Source organism: Triticum dicoccoides, chromosome 3B (genome assembly GCF_002162155.2).
Source record: "Triticum dicoccoides isolate Atlit2015 ecotype Zavitan chromosome 3B, WEW_v2.0, whole genome shotgun sequence".
Classification (NCBI taxonomy): domain Eukaryota; kingdom Viridiplantae; phylum Streptophyta; class Magnoliopsida; order Poales; family Poaceae; genus Triticum; species Triticum dicoccoides.
This window is the reverse complement of record NC_041385.1, coordinates 342926181-342949413: the sequence shown is the minus strand read 5'-3', so window position 1 is coordinate 342949413 and position 23233 is coordinate 342926181. Positions and strand designations below refer to the sequence as shown.

Below are 23233 nucleotides of genomic sequence, written 5' to 3'. Positions count from 1 at the left end.
CTCCTGTCCATGGCTAGTTCTCTGGTGATACTCCACTCCTTAGTCCCAAACAAGTTGGGGTAGGCTAGAGGTTAAACCCATAAGATCTAGCAACCAACTCATGGTTCTGGCACATGGATAGCAAGCTTCCACACACTCCTGTCCATGGCTAGTTCTCTGGTGATACTCCAGTCCTTCAGATCTCTCTTTACGGACTCCTCCCATGTCAAGTTCGGTCTACCCCGACCTCTCTTGACATTATCAGCCCGCTTTAGCCGTCTGCTATGCACTGGAGCTTCTGGAGGCATGCGCTGAATATGCCCAAACCATCTCAGATGATGTTGGACAAGCTTCTCTTCAATCGGTGCTACCCAACTCTATCTTGCATATCATCATTTTGGACTCCATCTGGCCACACATCCATCTCAACATGCGCATCTCAGCCACACCTCACTATTGAACATGTCAGCTTTTAGTCGGTCAACACTCGGCGCCATACAACATTGCGGGTCGAACCGCCGTCCTATAGAACTTGCCTATTGCCAATACTAAGAAATCCCTTGCAAGGAAACAACAAAATCAACTTTAGTTGTACGTACACAATCTCAATCGCATCATGTCTTTCCTTAACTCTTTGCCTATGGATTCCCTCCCCACAGCATATCACAATCTCAACCCAATCAAAATTTTACTATGTTGAACTACCAGAATAAAATTGCCCCCGTTGCAACGCACTGGTATTTAGCTAGTTTACATATGGATGTGCAATATTTACGCACAAATTTCCATCTATATATTGTACACAACATAGACAAATATGTGGATCAAATAGAGAAACTTTTGGGGTTTTGGAGCTATAAATTCATCCTTTTGTGTAGCCAATAAATTAATATATATTTTAGTAAGACTTTACAGATATGTAGAACACATCCATGGAGAAAAATTGGAATTTTTTGAAACTTCTAAATATATTTTTCGTATTTCTCAATATATTTTTCGTATTTCCCAAAATATCGGGCTCCATGGAGCAAGGGAGCTAAATTGCTACTAGCATCTAGATGAGGATTGCTTGACTGTTCCAAGACCTAGTTCCAAATTAGCGAGGATGACATTAGAGAACTGAGTCCTGGGAAAGTCAAGTAATCCCAATAATAAGTTGGATGCAAATTAGCTAGAACAAATAAAGACATATTGGAGATGTAGGAGATGAGGCTGGCAAAGGTGGGACGTGAAGCATTGATACCACACGAAAGGTGTTTGTTTCAAACCGTACCGAGAGCAGTGTAGCCTGCTGACATGGTTAGATCGCGATGGAACGACAAAGCTAGAAGGCTGCTGGCGGTAAACCTCTTCGTCGATGGTGACATTGAGGAAGGTATTCTTGACGTCTAGTTGCCGAATGGGTCAACCGCGCTGATGGCAAGACTAAAGGTCTCGTCATAGTCGACCCGCCGGCTAAGCCTTTGACGATCCAAAGCGCTTTGTACCGAGCGAAAGGGGCGACCACCTGCCCTTCTAAAGCAGCGCGCTTTGGTCATGGTGTGGCGCCAATGAGGGTCCCGAGAGTACTGCGGTAGGACTTGGCACAGGTAAAACGACGGCGATCTCAGTGGATTGATTAGACAGTTCACCAAGACGACAATACCGTCCTTTGCGGGTCAATCCTAGGACAAAGCACAAGAGCACCAACGCAAACCAAGCATGAAGGCACGGGAGTGGCGTCGCCGGAGGCAAGCTTGACAGTGACAAGCCTGACCACCAAGGAACTCGAGGAAGAACTACCAAGAGTTTGAAGAATTAGAGGCGTCAAACACAACTGGAATAGGTAGCGGGGGGCTAGGCCTGGACGTGCATGAGGGGGATGGTAGCAACGCCCGAGTGAGGACATGGTGGAGAGGCCGAGAGCGCGTATGGTGGTTGCGGACTCGGCAGCGGCAGTCATGGCGGGAAACCATGCTAGGTTGGATTTAACTAATTTGATATCATGTGATAGAGAGTTGGGGAACACTGCACATGGCAATGATGCACACGCGATTGGTACAGCCACCATACAATCAAAATAACATATTGTTAGGAGGATAATCTAGGGTTAGGTGCAACTAAAAGCTAACTATCTACATTGCTAACAATTAAATTTTAACATGAAGCTCAATAAGAGGTGAAAATATCAGGAGAAGGGCGACATCATGATAAACAACGATCCATTGCACTAAGGTTGGCGCGCTCTAATCATAACACAGCATGGCACTGGATTTGGTCGTTGGGAATTAAAACATGGGTGCAACCAATTGCTCTGTGCAATAGAGTTGGATGCTTGTCAGGAAGCCTAGTCAGCATGACCAAGGGGTTGGCGACAACAATAACATGTCCCGACCCTTCATTTTCCAAACATGTGGGCCCAAAATATCAAGTCCATATGAATATGAATTTCAAATCGGATAAATACAAATCTTACCATAGGTACGATTTGCTACTACAACTCTTGCACCCTTCTTCTTTGCTCCATAGGCAATTGCCTTAGCAGCACCACCAGCACCTACAACAACAATAAGCCTGCCAGACAATGGTGACATAGCAGCATCCTTTGACCCCAGACCTGTGGAACATAAATCATGTGATATTTGTGCATGACTCCCAAATAACTGTTAAAAGGGAATCGATTAAGACTGCTAAAACCTCCTATGCCATCTTCAATAGCAGAAATTGCTCCAATGTAGTCTGTATTGTAGCCCACTAATTTGCCGTCTGATTTCCTAACTATAGTGTTTATGGCACCTATTGACTGCAGATTAACACAACAAAATAGCAGGTCAAACAAAGAGAAAGTGGAAGCTAATTAATGAAGTAGACACAAAAGAAGTACAGTGCATCCAGGTACCTTAGCAACAGCATCATGTTCATGGCAACAATGTACTGCATCCACTTTGAAAGGAAGAGAGCAACTGCGTTACACAAAGTCAAACAGTGTAAAACAAAATTACTCTTGTGAAATGTGCCAATGAAAAGGGCTGAAATGACTTTCTAGAAATTGATTTTATAGGAGTGCAAGAGTTCTGGTTTTCTGAGGTACTACTCGTGTTATGTGGGGTATTCCGTACACAAGGTGCATTGCCCAACCTGGGGCAGGTTAGGTTGCAGCAGAGCAAGGGCATGTTGCCCTTCGAGTTGACTTCTAGTAACTTAATTTTCTAAGCACCCTAGGAATAGAGCGCACACGGTGTCCGGCATTCTTTTGCGAGGCGGACTCCACAGGTCAGCGTGAGGTTGCGAGTTGCAGTTGTTCTCCCTTTGGGGTGCTCCCGGCCGTCAGTGGGCGAGCTCTCTTCCGCCCTCCTGACCACAACTTTATGTCTCTCTCCTGAATCACAACCTCCAGCAGTTCCAATTCTATGTGACGCCGTTCGCCAATCCAGCCCCGCATCGCTCTAATCTACCATTTCCCACCATCCATATCACCATTTCCCAACAGCATCATGTTCATGGCAACAATGTACTGCATCCACTTTGAAAGGAAGAGAGCAACTGCGTTACACAAAGTCAAACAGTGTAAAACAAAATTGCTCTTGTGAAATGTGCCAATGAAAAGGGCTGAAATGACTTTCTAGAAGTTGATTTTATAGGAGTGCAAGAGTTCTAGTTTTCTGAGGTACTGCTCGTGTTATGTGGGGTATTCCCTACACAAGGTGCAAAGCCCAACCTGGGGCAGGTTAGGTTGCAGCAGAGCAAGGGCATGTTGCCCTTCGAGTTGTCTTCTAGTAACTTAATTTTCTAAGCTCCCTAGGAATAGAGCACACACGGTGTCCGGCATTCTTTTGCGAGGCGGACAACACAGGTCAGCATGAGGTTGCGAGTTGCAGTTGCTCTCCCTTTGGGGTACTCCCAGCCGTTAGTGGACGAGCTCTCTTCCGCCCTCCTGACCACAACTTTGTGTCTCTCTCCTGAATCACAACCTCCAGCAGTTCCAATTCTATGTGACGCCGTTCGCCAATCCAGCCCCAACTCGCTCTCATCTACCATTTCCCACCATCCATATCACCAACCTCCCTCCCCGCACGCGCCCTCATGGCTCATGGCACCCTAGCTGCAGCTTGTCCGCTGGTGTGGCTTCTCTGACCTCCAGCGAGCTCCGCCTCACAGCCTTACTCATGCTCTTACCTCCTCTTCGACAACCCATACGCACCTCCATTTCCGGTAGCGATACTGGCGGGACGACGGTGATCGCTATTGTTGAAGTGTATATGTGGATTGCCTAGCCCTTTCCATCAATTCGGACGTTTGGTTGCGTTGGCTAGCGCATGAAGCTTAACATCGTACCAGAGGCCAAGGTCTTGAGTTTAAGTCCTGGCTTTCGCAATTCATCCAAAAATTGTTGTTGCACACCTCTATGTCCACGTATAGGCCTCTTGAACCATACCACTAAGTCTATTCACGTGTAGACTTCCAGCATCACACGTGAGAGGGGGTGTTGAAGTGTATATGTGAATTGCCTAGCCTTCCATCAGCTCGGACTTTTGGTTGCGTTGGCTAGTGCATGAAGCTTAACAGCCATGACCTCGGTGGGGCGTGGATACTATCGCACTGTCGACTACTACCTCTGCTCCTGCCACCATGCGATAGCGGGCATAGTTACCCTTAATTGCAGTCTCTCTTAATTCTTTGGACGTTGACTTATAAATTGTTTCCCTAAACAATGGTTCGTAAAATTACCTCGACCTATGCATGATGTCTTCTTTGTTGATCATATTAATCTTATGTCTTTGTTCTCATGAGATCTGTTTCCCTGTTATTATGCTTCAGAGATTGATTGTGAGTGTATTTAAACATCTCTTCTGGTTTTCACCCTTTCACATGATTTTCTTTTTCTGCTATGGCAAAGAAGTTTTTTCGAGAAAACGCGAAGGACCTTTGCGTTTCATTTCGTTGAAAAGAAAGAGAGAACAAGCCTCCTAGGAGGTGAGTTTTACAATGCTATAGGCCGGTCAGTGTACATCCCAGGATGTGGACAGAACAAACCTAAGCCCCTGGGCTCCGGCGCTTGCCCAACAGCAGGCCTCGTCTTTGATCTTATCTACTACCAAATCGATCGAGGGCGTCGCATTGTCAAAGACACACGCGTTCCTATGTTTCCAGATCATCCATGGAACAAGCAAGGCAATGGACCTAAGGGCCTTGCGATGCGTCGTCGGCGTGTGCTCGTTCGCTTGCAGCCACCATGCCAAGACAGTAGGCTCTTGGTCCGGCGCCCGGATCGGCATGCGCAGCCAGGACAGGATGGCATGCCATGTTTGGCGAGCGAAGGGGCAGGTCAAGAGCAGGTGCTGGATTGTTTCTGTAGCTTGGTCGCATAGGAGGCACCTGGGGTGATGTTGCAGTCCACGTCGAGCGAGCCTTTCCGCCGTCCAGCAGCGATCTTGATTCGCCAACCAGTGGAAGAATTTTACTCATGGCGGCGCCCAGCTTTTCCAAATCAGCTTGCAGGAAGTGCGTCGCGTTGAACCTTGGAAAGTGGCCCCATAACATGACTGCACCGAGTAGATACCGTTGGCCGTCCACCTCCATAGCAGCCGGTCTGGGTCTTTCGAGAGGACGGTACAGTTCACGGCCTGCCAAATCATCAGGTACTGGCCTATCTCGTGGAGGCCGAGGACTCCCTGGATATCACGCGCCCAGGAGTTCCTGGCCAGCCCTTCCGCCACCGTCCTCAAGTTTCGTCGTCGTTTGGGGATGCACTGGTAGAGCAGCGGGGCACTGGTAGAGCAGCGGGGCGAGCTCGTGGATGGGCTGCCCGCTAATCCAGCGGTCCTCCCAAAACAGGGCCGACAGGCCGTTCCCCACGGTCATGGTCGTGGAGGCAAACAACATCGCACGCTCCTCAGTCGAGAATTGTAGGTCAAGCCCCTGCCAGGCGCGGTCCGTGTCCACGCGGGCGAACCATAGCCATCGCAGCCGAAGCGCCAACCCAGCGCGCTCCAGATCACGCACACCTAGTCCTTCGTACTCATTAGGGCGGCAAATATGTCGCCAGTTGACATGGCAGCCCACCTTTGGCAATGGTGCGTCCAGCCCATAAGAAGCCCCTCTAGATCTTCTCTAGCTGCTTTAGTGTCTTCTTTGGGGGGGGGCGAATGCAAGCATGTGGTGCACCGGGATAGCACTAAGCACCGACTTGACCAGAGCAAGGCGCTCGGCCTTGTTCATGAGCCATGCCTTCCAGGTGTGTAGCTTGGCAGCCACCAAGTCCACCAAGGGTTGTAGCTAGGCGGCAGTAGGGCAACGCGTCATCAGAGGGATACCAAGGTAGGCAACAGGGAGTTGCACTACCGGGCACCTGAGCTGGGAGATCACCGCGTCCGCCGCGGGGTCGCCGTGAATAACTTTTGTCATAGTTTACCTGTAGCCCACTCGCCTCTCCACACAGGGCCAAGATACCCTTAATGGTGGCCACGTCTCCTGGCGTGGCATGGCAAAATAACATGATGTCGTCGGCGTACAGGGAGATTGCCGGGATATGCCGGTGAGGGTGGAGCTGTTGTAGAATGCCGGAGTCAATGGCACAGCGCATCAGTCTGCCAAGGGTGTCCACTATGAGCACGAAGAGTTGTGGGGACACGGGGTCGCCTTGGCACAGCCCGCTACGGCGCCAAATCGGCAGGCCCAGCTCACCCTTTAGCAGGACACGGGTGCTAGACGTCGATAGCAGGATCGTGAGCCACTCCCGGAATCGGTCTCCGAATCCGTATTGGCGCAATACCTCATAGGAACGGCCATGATAGGGGATCAAAAGCTCGAGTGAGGTCGAGCTTGAGCATGATCTGTGGGGCTCCAAGTTGATGTAGCATCTTAAGTGATTGCCTGACAAGAATGAAGTTGTCGTGGAGGCTGCGGTCGGTGATGAACGTGTTCTAATTACGACTAACCAGATTGTCCAGCCTTGGGGCAAGGCGCACCGATAGTACTTTGGCGAAGATCTTGGCCATGAGGTGTATCAAGCATATCGGCCGGTAGTCGCGTAGCTGGTGGGCGTCAGCGTGTTTGGGCAGCAGGGTCTTGGGGGCCTGGTTGAGCTTGCTGAATCCACGGCCCCTCATCTCGTACAGCTACTCGAAAACACCCATGATGTCTTGCCTTACTATGGCCCAGCAGGCCTGGAGGAATTCCGCAGCGAACCCGTCCGGCCCCGGAGCCTTATGGGCGAGGGGACGCTTGACAACGTCCCAAACCTCCTCCGCGGTGAAGGACGCGTCGAGGCTCGCGAGGTCACTCGGGTCAATGAGCTGCTTCAAGTCCATCGTGATGTCACGGCCGGAGGACGTGCCCAAGATTCTATCACAGTGCTCAAACGTCGCCTGCGCTATCTCGTCATGTTCGGTGAGCACATGCCCGTCCAGGACTAGGCTGAAGATCCGGTTCTTCTACCTTCGGAAGGAGCACTACCGGAGGAAGAAGCCGAGGTTGGCGTCGCCGTCCATGAGCGTGGCGATGCGTGGACGCTGTCGGGCAATGATGGCAAAGAAGTTGTGAATCTCAGTTTTGTCTTAAACTCCATGGACAGAACAAGAATGGTAAATGTTGATTTAAGAGTGTGCCAACAATTGTGATGTTCAGATTAGATGATATCATACTGCCTCATTTTCATACTATTCGATTTTACCCCATATGTCGCCTGTCCATCCCCTGGTGAGTGAGGACCTCACGATGGACTTCGTCAAGGGGCTGCCGGCGTCCAAGGGCTACGACACAATCATGGTGGTCGTCTATCGCTTCACCAATTCATGCACTTCGTCCCTCTGCGCCACCCCTTCACCGCCGCCCAGGTGGGGCGCGCGTTATGGACAATGTGGTGAAGCTCCACGGAGTGCCATCATCCATCGTCTCGGATCGCGACAAGGTTTTCACCAGCAATCTTTGGCGGGAGCTGCTCGCCGGCACGTGTACCAAGCTGCTCTACTCCAGCGCGTACCATCCCCAAACCAAAGGCCAGAGCGAGCGCGTTAATCAGTGCATGAAGATGTACTTGCGCTTCGCCGTGCGACTCCCCCAAGAAATGGCGCCCCTGGTTGCCGATGGCAGAATTCTGGTGCAACTCTACCTTCCACTCCTCGCTGAACTGCACCCCCTTCAAGGCCACATCTATGGCAAGCAGGCCAAACTGGGCGCCATGGCAACATGGGCGGATGCCGCCCCAGCAAGGGAGGACCTGGACTGGGCAACGCACACCAATGGCATCCATGCCCATCTCGAGCGCGCCCAACGCCGGTTCAAGAAACAAGCAGACAAGAATCGAACAGAGTGCTCCTTCCAGGTCGGCGAACAGGTACTTCTAAAGCTCCAGCCATACGTGCAGCACTCGGTGGTCTCTCGCCCTTGCACCAAGCTCGCCATCAAATTATTCGGGTCGTACACAGTGCAGGAGAAGATTGGCCTGCTGGCCTACAAGCTGGAACTGCCGCCGGACAGCCGCATGCATCCGGTCTTCCACGTCTCTCAACTAAAGCCATTCACACCGGACTACACAGCGGTATTCGCCGACCTACCCCGCGTCCAAGACCTGTCGGCAACGGCAGCACAACCGTTCAGGATCCTCGACAGGCGCATGATGAAACATGGCGACGCGCCCGTGGTGCAGCTCAAGGTTCGGTGCTCTCCCAACGCCCCCGACACAGCAACATGGGAGGATTACAACGTGCTACGCCGGCAATTTCCTACAGCTCCGATCTGGGAAGAGGAGGCCAGCGCTTAAGGAGGGGAGAGTGTCACACCTGTCCATCCCCTGGTCAGTGTGACTTGGCACGCCTGACAGGCGGGGCCCACCTAGCTAGTGTGTGTGTTGATTGGGTTAAAAGGCCAGCCTGTTGGCCAGGCGACACATGCGTGTGGAAAACACTTTCTGTACTCTCAACCTTTCCTCTGAAATCTCAACCCCTTCCCCAAGCTCATCCCCTCACCTCTCTCTGGATCGCTGATCCCCTTCCTCGATCAGGGTATTACAAATATCAATGCTTTTTCAAGCAATGGGTTGCTGAAAATTTGGAGTTATCTATCAGTCCATGCATTTTTATCTATGAACTTTTTGTGTGTCATGTTTTCCTGTAAATTTGAAAGGTATAGCCAGGACCTAGCAATACATGGTTACCTTGCTTGGTGGATTGTAAATCTCAAATGCCTTGGTAGGTAGTAAGCTCAGGCACACATGGACAGAGTTACTGTTCAATTCTTAGCATGACTAGCAAGGCTGTTATCCTGGAGTTCCTATATCACAAGTGATCCTTTTGTTATGTCGAAGTATTTAATTTACATCTTTAGAAAATCAGTTCTTTATTACGTACAGTAGCAAAGAAGCAGGGTCTGTCCTAGAGCTACACACGCTCCACAAACAGTAAGAGAAATACAGTCATTATAGATTCTTCAGTGCTTCATATCCTAGCGTTCTTCTTATGCTTAATGGTTTAGATTCTGATATTTTGGGATGATCTGACTCATACTTACTGATGAAATAAAACGATTAGCTTCCCTTGATTTCCTTTCTTAGTTCTGTTCCTTGATGTTGTGTTCTTCATCCGGTCTTCGTGTTCTATACTGTACCAGTTCAAAAAAAAAAATTGTACATAACAGAAAACTTCAGCATTTAGCACCCGTTTGTGTAACTTTTGCTGGATCATTGCCTAGTTACTAACTAAAAGAATAAGAGAAGTGATGCATGGTTTTAAATTATATGATACATTTAGAGTTGATGCTCTATAAGAATTTTTTACCATGCATGTATGTAACTTTCGCAAGAGTCCATCTTTCAGATTAGAGTCATTCCAATAAATGAATAGTGTGTCTACACATTCTTATTTATGAATTTAAACCAAATTTAACTCCATGAAGTATTCTACATTAGTGTTCTTACTTCTTACTTTTATTGGCCGGAGAATCTCGAAATCCAGGTGAACAATGAACTACAAATAAGCAAAAATACTTTAAGGAATTCCAGGGCAACCAACAAACAAGCGGCGCAGCGAAGCGAAGCACGCTTTCGCTTCTAGTTAGGATTGATCCCTAATTGAAAGAGTCAGTTCGTATTTGAATAGGTTAATTGAGTATATGTCAGGTAAGAGTCTGAATCCTAGTTGGGTTCCAAGTAAGTCACGTGTAAGGTTCCTCTCTATTTGAAGCAGGCAATCAATAAAGTCTGGTTCCAAATCTGGTGTTGTCTCCTCTGCCCCAATACCTCTCATGGCCAACAGTGAAAAGATCACCAGTGCCGGCCTATGTCACATGGTACCCTTGCACATCGACAACTGCTCCTCCCAGGCTGATTGCTTCGCAATTCCTTTAGGCGGTTTCACCCTCGTCCTCAGCATTGAGTGGCTGCGCAAGCTTGGACCTACAGATGGGACGACGAATTACTTGGACAGGGATAGCTGCTCCTAGGCCAGCGGCTATGCACGCACTCCACAGCGATGACGCAGCCCTTATGTTGATAGTCTGATGACCTCTTTATCAAACCAACTACACTGCCCCCGCACACGTGAACACACAATTCAGCTAAAGCCAGATATGCACCTGTGGCCGTGCGACCGTATCGTTACCCCCAACTTCAGAAGGATGAGCTAGAGCACCAGCATGCAACAATGCTACAACATGGCCTCGTCCAGCCAAGCGACTCCGAGTTCTCTTCACCTATGCTCCTTGTCAAGAAGCAAGATGGCTCATGCTGTTTTTTTGTCAACTAACGTGCCATGAATGAAGACACGATCAACCGAAAGTCACCGATTCCTATTGTCAACGATTTGTTGGATGAGCTTCGAGATGTGTGCTTTTTCACTAAGCTCGACCATCGCTCTAGCTACCATCAAGTGTGCATGCACCCCGACGAAATCGCCAAGACAGCCTTCCATAGCCACAATGGCCATTATGAGTCAACTAACGTGCCATGAATGAATACATGTGTCATGAATGAATACACGATCAACCGTAAGTCCCCGATTCCTATTGCCAACGATTTGTTGGATGAGCTTCGAGATGCGTGCTTTTTCACTAAGCTCGACCATCGCTCTAGCTACCATCAAGTGTGCATGCACCCCGACGAAATCACCAAGACAGCCTTCCATAGCCACAATGGCCATTATGAGTAACTTGTCATGCCATTCAGCCTGGCTAATGCTCTGGCGGCATTCCAAGCTTTGATGAATGATATCATTCGACCATTCCTCTGTCAATTCATACTTGTATTGTTTGATGATATATTGGTTTATAGCTCATCCTGGTTAGAGCACCTTCACCACCTACATGATGTTTTCCAGGTTTTACGCCAACAAATACTCTTCCTTGTTGGATGAAACACCTGGTGCAGCCAACATTGAGTCAGTGGCTCAGTGCCTCAGTGGATTCAGCTCTACGGGACCGCAATGCCTTCCTCCAGGATGTCCGGGGACACATCCTGCAAGCCCAGCAATATGCTAGAGTTATATGATGATAATCACCGGGAACTCTTGTTTGAGATGGGAGAATGAGCTTGGTAGTGCCGACGCTGCAGAACAGTTGAATCCTTGGCAGAGCATGTGCGTGGGAAGCTCGCTCCCACATACTATGGACCATTCAACGTATTGGAGCATATATAGGGTCAGTAGCATACCGTCTGGAACTCCCTCCAGGTGCAAACCGGATGTCTTTCATGTTAGTCTTCTATAGAAATTCCATGGTGACCCTCTGGCTAAGACCTCCTCACTGCCTCGTGTGGAAGACGGCAAGGTGATCATGCAGCCAGCCAAGATCCTCGGTGTAAGCCTACGTCGTGATGTCAAGCATGTGCTTGTTCAGTGGGAAGGTACAGCTGAAGATGATCGCTAATGGTCAGGCTGCGGCAGAGCAAGGCAAGTTACCTTTTGAGTTGTCTTCTAGTTAGGATTGATCCCTAATGGAATAGTCACTTCGTAATTGAATAGTTTGATTGAGCATATGCAGGTAAGAGTCTGAATCCTAGTTGTGTTCCAAGTCGAGTCACGTGTAAGGCTTCAACGAAGGTTTGGTTCCTAATCTCCTGTTGTCTCCTCTACCCTGTTACCTCTCTCATAGCAGATGGGGCGTCACCTGCCGGCCGGCAACTCATCAGCCCAAGAGTATCTCCCCCGGCACGGCATAAACCTCCTATCTAAGAACCATAATAGCTCGTTCTCTAGTTCACCCCTTGTGTTAAAAATGCTTGTGTTAGCTACCTTGCACAAACCATGCAGATCAGTGTTTATTAAGCATGCTAAGAATGTTTGGACTTGAAAAAGGAAAGAAGATGAAAAAACATATTAAAAGGGCAAAAGTGGGGATATGCATAGCTAGAGATACAGTTATACAAATGCACAAGTGAACAATTATGAGATCTGATGTGGTGGAAACCTCTGATAGATTTCTCAGTCTTTCAGGGATTATTTCCAATATGCACAGCCACGTGCTCATCAAGATCATAGCAAAATAATCATTTCATTCTAAGCAATCCTACAGATTAGTAATGTATTCTTTTTCCACTTTGCTGAATTAGAATTAGTACCTAAATCCTGAAAAATCTGGAGCTGAATATGTGTCAAGAAATCTAGCAAGATCGTCTGCCAGAAGTGGAAGATAAACAGCATTGTATCCAACAGACTGTAGACATTTATTGTGCAAAATTGGGCTCTTGCTCTGCTTTACTGGGTTGGCTATAAGACCAAGAACTTTTGTATCAGGTCCTATACACCTTATATTGTAAATGTCCAATAATTCTTCAAGTGTTGGTTGCCCAGATGCTGATGTCTTTGTAGCATCAAGTATTCCAAAGGTAAGATATCCACCAAATTTTGGGGATAACACCCTTGACATCAAACCTCTCTCACTCATCACCAATCCAATCATAGGCACCTGTCATTTCTATTAATCAGTGAAATGGCAATGTATAGGCCGGCATGAATTAATAAATCATGTAGCTTAACTACTTAGCATGTAAGTGCATATCAGATTAGCTAGCGCAATTAGCCAAACTGATGTTTGGCTTCTGATCAATAATATCAAGCTTTAAAGCCAAGATAAATGAATAATAAGATCGAAAAAATAGCAGATTATATCTTTTGGTCCCCAGATTTATTTTCTTCACCCAGGCCACAAAAATGCAAAGTTTTCACGAAATTTGTACGGGCAGAAAGTACAGACATTATCATCAGTAATTTTAAAAATTTGGCAATTATATCTTTAGCGCGAGAGCATATGCCGCTGGGTGCAAATCTAAATTAGCAGAGATAAAGGATTATATGAAACAGCTGTTGAGTACCTTAACTCTTGTTCTCTGTAGGATATTAATTCTTTCAAGATGGAAAGTGCTAATTTGCTGATTATAAGTAATAGTAGTTGGGAAAATAGCAGAAACTACTGTCGTTATCACTTGAATTTGAGAAAGAAAAAACTGTAGAACTAATTATATTATGGCATTAACACGATGGACGCTTATTAACTTACAATCACTAAATAAACATACCAATGGGTTAGAGAGTAGTGACATGTAAATATGCGATTATTGACTATTTTAATTCAATGTCCATGTCGACTTTCGTAAATATGGTATTTACGACGATCATACCAAAATATTTTGATAATGCAGTATTACTAAAAGTATCGTATTTACAAAAAAGAAGTGATACCGTATTTGCCAAAATACCGTGTTCAGCAGACAAACCGGATGGACACAAAGGTAGCTAGTTAATAAAGTAAGGACAGGGAAAATTTCACAAATTAAGACAGCTAGCTTGTTTTTCTTCAATCTTCTATTCTATATTGAATAAACTATTATTTGAACATACAGGGAAATGGACCAACTAATTCTTGCACAGTACATACAGGTGGGTGCTGTTCATCTAGCTTAACTGAAGCACAACTGTAGAAATTCATTTTTTTAACAGTAGTGGGCCATAGTTAAATTTCAAGTTCTACGGAGCACATCTTCAATATTGAGAAGGCCAAGTTCAATCAAAAGACATAAGGACTGAATATACAAGACAGACACGCGTTTCTGGGAGGAAATAGTGAAATCATTCTTGGATTCTAGAAACTGTCACTTACTTGGCAGTGCACCATCACTTGGAACATCCTTGACACATCAACAATGTCTGTAGCAGTTGTTGCAACTTTAACTATGTCAGCTCCAACTTCTTGTATTCTGGCTACAAGATTTGCAAGATCCTCGCAGGATGGGGTACTTTCATAATTATGTGAAGAAACAATAAGTTTACACTTATCTGGCTTATTACCAGAAAGAAAACCAACAAATTTGTCACCAACCTGCAACATAACAAAATATGTTGGCCATGAGAGTATTCATATGATTATCTAACACACCAGCTAACAAATCTAGTAGCAAAACCATTGTATCATCAGTTGTAGAAAGAGAACAAAACAGAGTTTCTTTCCATATGTAATACTTGTTTCTTTTTACTAATCTACATTTAGGAACAAGTTTAATCATGAAATGTCTTGTGCAAACTAACATGACATTGACATGTATCCGCAGAATTTGTCCATATTACATTATCCAGTATTCACAAAATGGTGCGCATCAGGAAATTTCCAATGTGTAAACAAACCTTTAACTCGATGTCAACATAGTCTACACCTAGTTCCATAGCTAAATAGAGTGTTTCAAATCTAGTGGCATCATCACCATCATAGCGACCTCCTTCCCAGTTAGGCCTGCAAAAAACAGACACATATGCACAGCATTTATGTAAGGCATCATGGTGCTTAGTTGTACAGTGGAAATTAGTTATATTTTGCAACAACGAGCCACCACGGCAATACAGTCCAACAGGTGACTCGGTAAGGCGCTGGAGGTGATGGCTTAAATGACAATGAAACGGCTTTACTTAGACCTTTCTCTTAAAGCTTGGGAGGCCTCTGCTGCACTTTGTATTTAGAAGATTGCAATATGACTATTATATAAGAAGTTCTTTTACTATAGTCATTGTTGGTTAACCCCGTTCTCCAGATCACTGCCATGGCAGCGTTTTCACCTAGTATCTTTGATAGCGTTCCATTTCTTCAGAAATAACGCCCGGTAGGCTATGTATCAGCCTAGCCGGTTTATTTGCTTTCTGTTAGAGTAGTTAGCGGCCTCGATGAGCTGGTCATGGGATGGCACAGAGCAAGGAGCGGGTCAAGGCCACAGTAGCCAGGGGACTAGCGCCACTTCTCTGTACTCTGAATAAATAGCGGAGAAATACAGAAAAGCAGCAAATCAGTCTGCTAAGCAAAATCTCCTGTGTGTTCACTGTGTTCATTGCGATCCAGCTGCAACTACAGTTGTCTCCCTTAAATTTACCAAGTTCAAGCTTTTGTTGAAGTGCATGTCTTTCCCATCAGTTTAAACTCAATAGTTCATTGGCCTTTGTATGATGTACATGAATCATGTTCTGTGTAGATGCTCTATGATGTACACAAAATGAACTGCTCTTATGATGCAGTGCATTTTGTTGAAGTGCATGTCTTTCCCATCAGTTTAAACTCAATAGTTTATTGGCCTCAGCATGATGTACATGAATCATGTTCTGTGTAGATGCTCTATGATGTACACAAAATGAACTGCTCTTATGATGCAGTGGTGGCACAACAACTGGGAGTTAGTTGTTTGATGAATTTTCCCAAAAGCATTAATTGACTTTTTGTGTGTGGTTTTCCTGATTCCTGTCATGGGGGGCCAATGCCACAGGGAGCGGAAGCTAGATAGCGTACAATTGTTACTTCAGCACATGTCTTCTTACTATTAGTGATTTCAAATTTAAGGGCACAGTTAGATGCTGTGAAATATGTCATTTCTAAATAATGATGTTTGATCGATATATGATATGACCGCAAATGTAATAGTTCTTCATGAGATTAGTCAGTGACATCCAAGGCCCTTTCAAATTTTCTTTCTCAGGGTCAGATCTGCCTCATGTCATAATTGGTCCACAATTGATCCTTGAAAAAAAAATTGTGGTTTTTGTATCAGGTAATTCGCATCTTGCATGAATTTGTATTTTAATTCAGTCGAACTGCTACCAACTTGGCAGTATGCTTTTGAATTTAGTATCATAATCATCCACTTATTAGGTGAACAGATTGACTTTGGGGGGATTCCACAGTTCGTGTGTACCTACATACTCGTTGTTTAAACTGTTTTGGCAAAGAACTACATGTGCAGGGAAAGAGCGCAACTGTGCCATCTATAACAGGCGTGTTAGTTTCTTCCCTATCATCTTCAAGTGTCACATAGTTGTGCGTAAATTCCTGACATGGTCCTGCTCCAACAGAGAAGGATTGGTAAGATATCAAGTTTGGTGTTCAAAATAGTGTGTTGACTTCTGATAGGATCTGGGATCCGGGATCCTACCAGGTCTAGCTCATAGGTTGTAGGGGTGGAAGGGGGCTTGGCGAGGAGGAAGGCGAGGTCGCCGGCGCTGGGGCGCCGTCGTCACGTGTGCGAGAGAGAGAGAGAGAGAGAGAGAGGGAGCAGGACGCGGTGGCTAGGGTTAGGTCTCCGGCTCCCTTCAGGAAGCCGAGCAAATATGATTGCTTCTGCTTAACTTCAAACGAGTCCTTACATGAGTTTATATAATCTCCAAATACAATAACTGGGCTAAGCCCCTAATAACGATAAGATAACTGGGCCAGGCCCCTAACTGCCTGGGCTGTAGTAAATGCCGGTCATAACATCTCTCCCCGCCTGCACAAACAGCTCATCCTCGAGCTGGAAGGCGGGGAAGCGCTTGCGGAACTCCTCGAGGTGATCAACGGGCGCCAAACACCTCCACGTCAGCTAGGGCGGGCAGGTCGCCGAGCCCGGCAGCGGCGGTGTCCTCCTCAATGTAGTCCGCAGCCTCCAGGTAGAAGAGTCGCGGGCAGACGTGGCCGGGCACGTAGGGCTCATCGCAGTTGAAGCATAACCCTTGGAGGCGACCCTCGAGTTGCTCGGCCGGGGTGAGCCGGCGGAACGGGCGCGCCGCGGTCGCGGCGAGGGGCGCCGCGGAAGCCTGAGCAGGCCGACCCTCCAGGAGAACTTCCAGCCAGGGGAACTTCCGGCCAGGGCGGCGGCCCGGGGCGGTGACGCCTGCTGGATGGCCACCGCGCGGCGCTCAAAAGCGCGGGCGTAGAACATGGCCGTCTGAAGGTCCTGTGGCCCGTGCATCTCCACGTCCACGCGGATGTGGTCCGGTAGGCTGCCGACGAAGAGCTCAGCCCGCTGACGAGCCGAAACGCCGGGGGCGTGGCACGCCAGTGCCTGGAAGCGGTCGGCGAAGTCTTGCACTGTGGTGAGGAACGGAAGGCGCCCAAGCTCCGCCAGACGGCTCCCGCGTATAGGCGGACCGAAGCACAAGAGGCACAGGTCACGGAAAAGCTCCCATGGTGGCATGCTCTCAAGGGTGTAATACCACGTCTAGGCGGCGCCTCATAGATAATAGGAGGCGATCCAGGTGCGGTCGGACGTGAGAGTGCGCTGCCCCCTGAAAAATTGGTCGCATTGGTTGAGCCAATTCAGGGGGTCGACGGTGCCGTCGTAGGTCGCGAACTCCAGCTTGGAGAATCTCGGCGGTGACTGGGCGTGGACGACGGGCGGGTATGTGTCATCCGTGCGGAACAGCAAGGGCAACGACGCCGAGTGTGCAGGCTGCAGAGTACCGCCATGGAAAAGGGGCCCGTCCACACCATAGTAGGGACCCGCGGCACCCGAGGACCCGCCGACCTGCATGGTCGGGGGCGGCGCCGGCGGTGACAGCACATGCGGCTGTCCTGAGGCCATCGTGTAACCGGCTCGATGGACCCGGCGAGCCAGGCCGGTAGCGGAGATGGCGACGAGGGGAAACGGACCTGGTGGATGGGCACCCCGGGCGCCGTCGACGGAAGGCCCGGCCCCGAGATCGCCAGTGGCGGCGGCAGCGGCATGATGGATGCGACGGAGGTCGCCGGTGGTGGCGGCTGCCACGGGAGCTGTTGCGGCCCCGTGATGGTGGTGACGGGGGCGGGCGGCTACAGCCCATAGTGCCCCGCGAGGAAGGTGCGGATGCCCTGGACCGCCTGAGTCAGGTCCTGGAGCGTCGCCGTCATCTCCTCCGGGGTTAGCACGGCGAGGGCGAGCGCGGGTGGCGTCCAGGCGGCGGAGGAGACCGGCCCGGTCAAGGCCGGCGTGCTGGCCGCGGTGGTCATTGGCGATGAAGAGGCGATCGGCAGCGGGAGGGAGGAGGTGGGCGGTGGCGCGGACATGATCGAGCCTGAGACACCTGATACCAGATTGATAGGATCTGGGATCCTACCAGGTCTAGCTCGTAGGTTGTAGGGGTGGAAGGGGGCTTGGCGAGGAGGAAGGCGAGGTCGTCGGCGCTGGGGTGCCGTCGTCACATGTGCGAGAGAGAGAGAGGGAGCAGGACGCGGCGGCTAGGGTTAGGTTTCCCGGCTCCGTTCAGGAAGCCAAGCAAATATGATTGCTTCTGCTTAACTTCAAACGAGTCCTTACATGAGTTTATATAATCTCCAAATACAATAACTAGGCTAAGCCCTTAATAACAGTAAGATAACTAGGCCAGGCCCCTAACTGCCTGGGCTGTAGTATATGCCGGTCATAACAACTTCTATGTTGTTTCATTCTGAATGACACCAAAGACCCAAAGTTACTCATGAACTTTCTTTCTTGTCCATGGCCACTACAAGCAAGTGTTGCATCAGGTACGTAGTGTTCGTGCCATGCTTGAAGCTCTGCAGGAATGATCCAACTGGTGCTACCCATGCCTCATTGACCACCAGCATTAGTTCGTTCTATAATCACAACTCGTCGGAGCAGATCGGCAACATCTTGGGGCCTGTTCTATTGTTTCAATGTAATCATTTGCATACTTAGTTTTATGTGTATGTTGAGATCTAACGTTAAATCATCATGAGCTCTATGGCAAGCATTCGCATCCTGTAATTTTTACAAACAAGAACAAACTACTGTTTGTTGTTAACTATTTAACTAATTAACCTGACCAGTTATTCACAGCATCCTTGTATAAAATGATTTAGCAAGCCAGCTGGACATATGAAATTGTTTGATCTTCACATTTCCGCTGGCATCCTGTTTTATTGATACCTTTCATATGGTGCTTCATATTCTTGTCAATGCCATAATTTTGCCACCATTAGAACTAGAATAATTAGGCTTCTTTTCATAATTAATCTCAATGCATATGACTCACAAGCAATGATGAAGGAAGGTGCTAACTGTTTTATTAAAATTTATTTATTTTGTACCTGTTGCAACGCACGGACCCTTTTGCTAGTATCAAAAAGTGCATGTCCGTAAAGGGCTTCTACCATAAATTTATTTTTCTATTTAATGTGTCTAGAAAAAAATCTGTCTGGAAAGCTTGAGATCACAAGGTTTTGATTCTTGCATCGAAACTGATTAGGAGGGACCCTAATAAGGTGCTGCATACGGTGCTTGGTGACGTTCCCTCATGTGCGAGATTGAGCCCGAAATTTTCAAAAAAATTCAAAAATCAACTTTTTTAAGTTTAAAAAAAATCTGAAAACAAATACACAAGTACTTAGAGAGCTATATTAGATGTGCCTCAAATTTCATCACCAAATACGTTTTGATGTGAGCTGTACCCAAAAAAAGATCATGTGCTAGAAATACGTGGTTTTGTCATTTTTGTGTACCTAACTCAAAAAAGTATTTCACCATGAAACTTTGCAGACAAGTACTCCTCCGTATCAAAATATAAAACGTCTTTTGACACTAGGGAGTAGTATACATCCATATGTATGTGTGTGTTTTTCAGAATTTTTCGAAACCTAAAAAATTGATTTTTGATTTTTTTTTTCAAACCAATGGCTCAATGGAGCTCGAGCTCATTAGCAATTTCCGTTGTGTGAATATTTTTTGCTAACTAATATACGGTGAGATGTTCAAAAAAAAAACTAAAACAACACAAAAGCTATGATGCACAAAAGCAAGCAAGGGAACACTCCAGGCCGGTGAGCAGCATCTGAGCGCCCGTTCCGAATTTGATTATTCGCAAGTATCTGCACGCCCGTTCCGAATATTGCAACACGGACGCGAAATCTCAAAACAACCAAACCGGGGATCGAGAAGCAGGCGAAGAGGAGATCGAACCGGTAGGTGACAAGAACGGGGAGTGGGCAGCTGTGGAGCAGACGTGGAAGGTCCTCCCGCGGGCGGAACCCCTCGATGTAGTCCAGTCGGATCTCGACAAGGTCGGCCCCTGCGGCCGCTGCGGCCGCCGCGTCGATCTTCATCTCCTCGACCGTCCGCCCCACCAGCGGCACACACAGCAGCGTCATGTCCTCCTATTTTTTCTTCCTTCACGCTCCCGATGCAGATGCGGGCGATCAGGGTGGGGGTTGGTGTGAACTGCCCACGTACGCGACTGGGAAATGAGGGTGGGTGGAGGACTGGAGGTGTGAAGAAAGAGAGCGCAAAGGTTCTAGGGTTGGTGGGGGTGAGGTTTTTCTTTTTAGGGAAAAGCCTCTTGTCACTTTATTGCGAATTCAGTGTACATGGGTAATCAAAAATGTAGGTGTATCATTATCCCACAAATACATTGAATTATTGTTATAAGCGTGTCTAGCTAAAAAATTTGCCAAGCCATTGGCTTCCTAGGACAGTACTGAAATCAAACCGATGATATTCCATGAGCAATTTGGAAGCAATCTGCCATGATAGCTGAATATGGTGCCAAAACATCACTAATTCCATTACATGCATTGATAATCTCCAAGCTATCAGCTTCCACGGTAACTCTGGAGCAAGCAATATCATGTAATAGTTGGAGGCCCCTCCGAATCGCCATAGCCTCCGCCGCTGCAGTGTTAGATGCGTGATCAGACACTTCGGCTACCCCCTCCAAAGCTTCTCCCTTACTGTTCCGTTCCGAAGAACAGCCGAAAGTACGCGGCATCCGTACATTTTGTACGTGCCTACGGGAGGTTTCTCCCAATGGAATTTGCACTCTTGATGGTGAGGGGTCTTCACAGCGAAATTTGCTGCCATCACACTGATTGTAAAAGTTGTGCTTGATGGTGGAGGTGAGGTTGGTGGAATGCTGACAGCAGAAGTTAGATATCTGTGTTAGACATTTGAGGCGGCGAAAAAGACCGTCATCTGAGGCATTTACGGCAACTCCAACCCATGCATATGATCTGCGATGTTCGTTTGGATTAAAACCGACGAAAATGTCGGCCTGACTGCCGAATGCATTTCAGGATCAAATTTGCGTCTGATTTGTGTCCATACGGACACGAGACGGACGCGTCGCGTGTTCACTCGTTGTCCATCTCGGGCCCATTTGTTGGCTGACCAACCACCACCACGGTTATAGTCAATACTGCCCACTTAATTTGAGCCCGCATGGCAGCGAGTGGAAGCGTCGAGAGTCCACGCTCTTTTAAATTGCAAGCGGGCGGGGGTGGCCTCATCCACTTCTCTTCCCCACTCCCGTCCACATTTGGTCACGTGTACTCTCTCGCCAGCTGATAGAAACCCTATATGACATGGCTGGATTCTTCGGCAAGGGCAAGGCCAAGCATGACCATGAGATCGGCTCATCGCATGGCCTGACCAGCTTCACGCTGGTTCCGCGGAGGAGGATAGGCAGGCCAAGGGACCGGTTGTACATCCTGATGCACCACGTTGTAGGATTGCAAGTATGTCTGAAGGGGGGTGATTAGACTACTTGACCAAATAAAGGCTTATCCTTTTCCTAGTTTTAGTTGTAGGCAAGTTTTAGCAATTCTACCAAGTCAAGTACACCCTACGCATGCAAGTCCAAGAGTTGAGTAGCGAAAAGCAAAGACTTTGCATATGAATATAAAGAAAATATCAAAGAAATCAAACGCAATGAAGACATGGAGATTTTCGTTGTAGTTCCGATAGGTGGTGCTATCGTACATCCACGTTGATGGAGACTTCAACACACCGAGAGTAAAGGTTGCGCGAGTCCACGGAGGGCTCCACCTACGAAGGGTTCACGAAGAAGTAACATTGTCTTTTCCATCAAGGCTTACGCCCATTACAAACTCTTTGCTTCAACCTTTACTCTCTTTGCCTTACAAACTCTTTGCTTCAACCCCACAATCTCTTGAAGGCTCCCAAGTGACACCTAACCAATCTAGGAGACACCACTCTCCAAAAGGTAATAGATGGTGTTGTTGATGATGAACTCCTTACTCTTGTGCTTCAGATGATAGTCTACCCAAGACTCAATCACTCTCTCACAGATTTGGCTTTGGTAGAAGAGGGATTAAATGGAAAGTAACTTGGGGAAGGCTAGAAATCAAGGTTCAAGTGGCAGGATTGGAATCTCTTGATCTCAACAAATGAGTAGGTGGTTCTCTATCAGAAATGAGTAGTGGAAGTAGTGGTTCATTCTGATGGATCTCTTAGAGAGTAAGTGGGGTGGAGGGGTATATATAGCCTTCACCCAAAGATCCAACCATTACAAGTCTTTCACCCAGCTCGATGACACCGAACCGAATTCTCGGTGAGATCGACTAGTGTAAAAGATTCGAACTTTGGATGTTTCGATGAGACCGATTAGAACATCTTGGTGCGATCGAAGTGCAATGGCTAGGGAAAGACCACATTTTGGTAGTTCCGGTCATTTCATCTCGGTAATTATGAAATGAAGCAACTTCACAACAGAAACTTGGTAACGCCATCTTGGTGAGACCGGGATCCATATCGGTAGAACCAAAATGCTACGGTTGGGCTTAGGCAGTGTATGTGATCAACTCGGTGAGTCCAGGATAGAGATTTTCGGTGGGGTCGAGATGATACTTTAGGGTTTTGGACAGATGTGATGTGGATTTTGAGGATTTTTGGAGCAATATCACTAAGCACTTGAGCAATTGAGTCATGATCAAAATCTCATCCCTTTTTAATGATATTGGCTTTCCCATGGACTCAATGCGATCTTGGATCACTTAAAAAAATGTAGAGTCTTGGAGCTTTGACAATTCTTGTCCTTAAGCATTGATATTCTCTTAAATCTATTATCAATTAGCATTAGACCAATGACTTATATGTTGTTATTAATTACCAAAACACCCGAGGATTAGTCGCACTTCCAATCTCCCCCTTTTTGGTAATTGATGACAACATATAGATCAATGCTTCGACAAATGATATAATGAATGAAATGCATCGTCGCTTTGAGAAGTATGTTATAACCAAGAGCTCTCCCTAAATTTGTGCATTATTAAAAATTTGCATTTGAATGCA

At 47.3% G+C, this 23233-nt stretch overlaps 1 protein-coding gene across 3 annotated transcripts in view; it reads right to left on the bottom strand.

Annotated features, from left to right (window-relative positions):
• The window catches only part of LOC119276027 (bifunctional 3-dehydroquinate dehydratase/shikimate dehydrogenase, chloroplastic-like), a 28266-nt gene extending 7833 nt beyond the window's left edge, over nt 1–20433 (bottom strand). For 2 of the 3 annotated variants that reach the window (XM_037556979.1, XM_037556977.1), the window contains exons 1-8: nt 20108–20433; nt 14565–14670; nt 14044–14262; nt 12506–12852; nt 9466–9555; nt 2858–2921; nt 2656–2761; nt 2435–2575 (exon numbers count right to left, since the gene is read on the bottom strand). In XM_037556979.1, the coding sequence (XP_037412876.1) occupies nt 2435–2575; nt 2656–2761; nt 2858–2921; nt 9466–9555; nt 12506–12852; nt 14044–14262; nt 14565–14670; nt 20108–20295 (1261 nt within the window). In that variant the 5' untranslated portion in view covers nt 20296–20433. The remainder of the gene's footprint in view (nt 1–2434; nt 2576–2655; nt 2762–2857; nt 2922–9465; nt 9556–12505; nt 12853–14043; nt 14263–14564; nt 14671–20107) is intronic. The other variant, XM_037556980.1, reaches the window with a different exon arrangement.
• Nucleotides 20434–23233: the final 2800 nt, after the last annotated feature.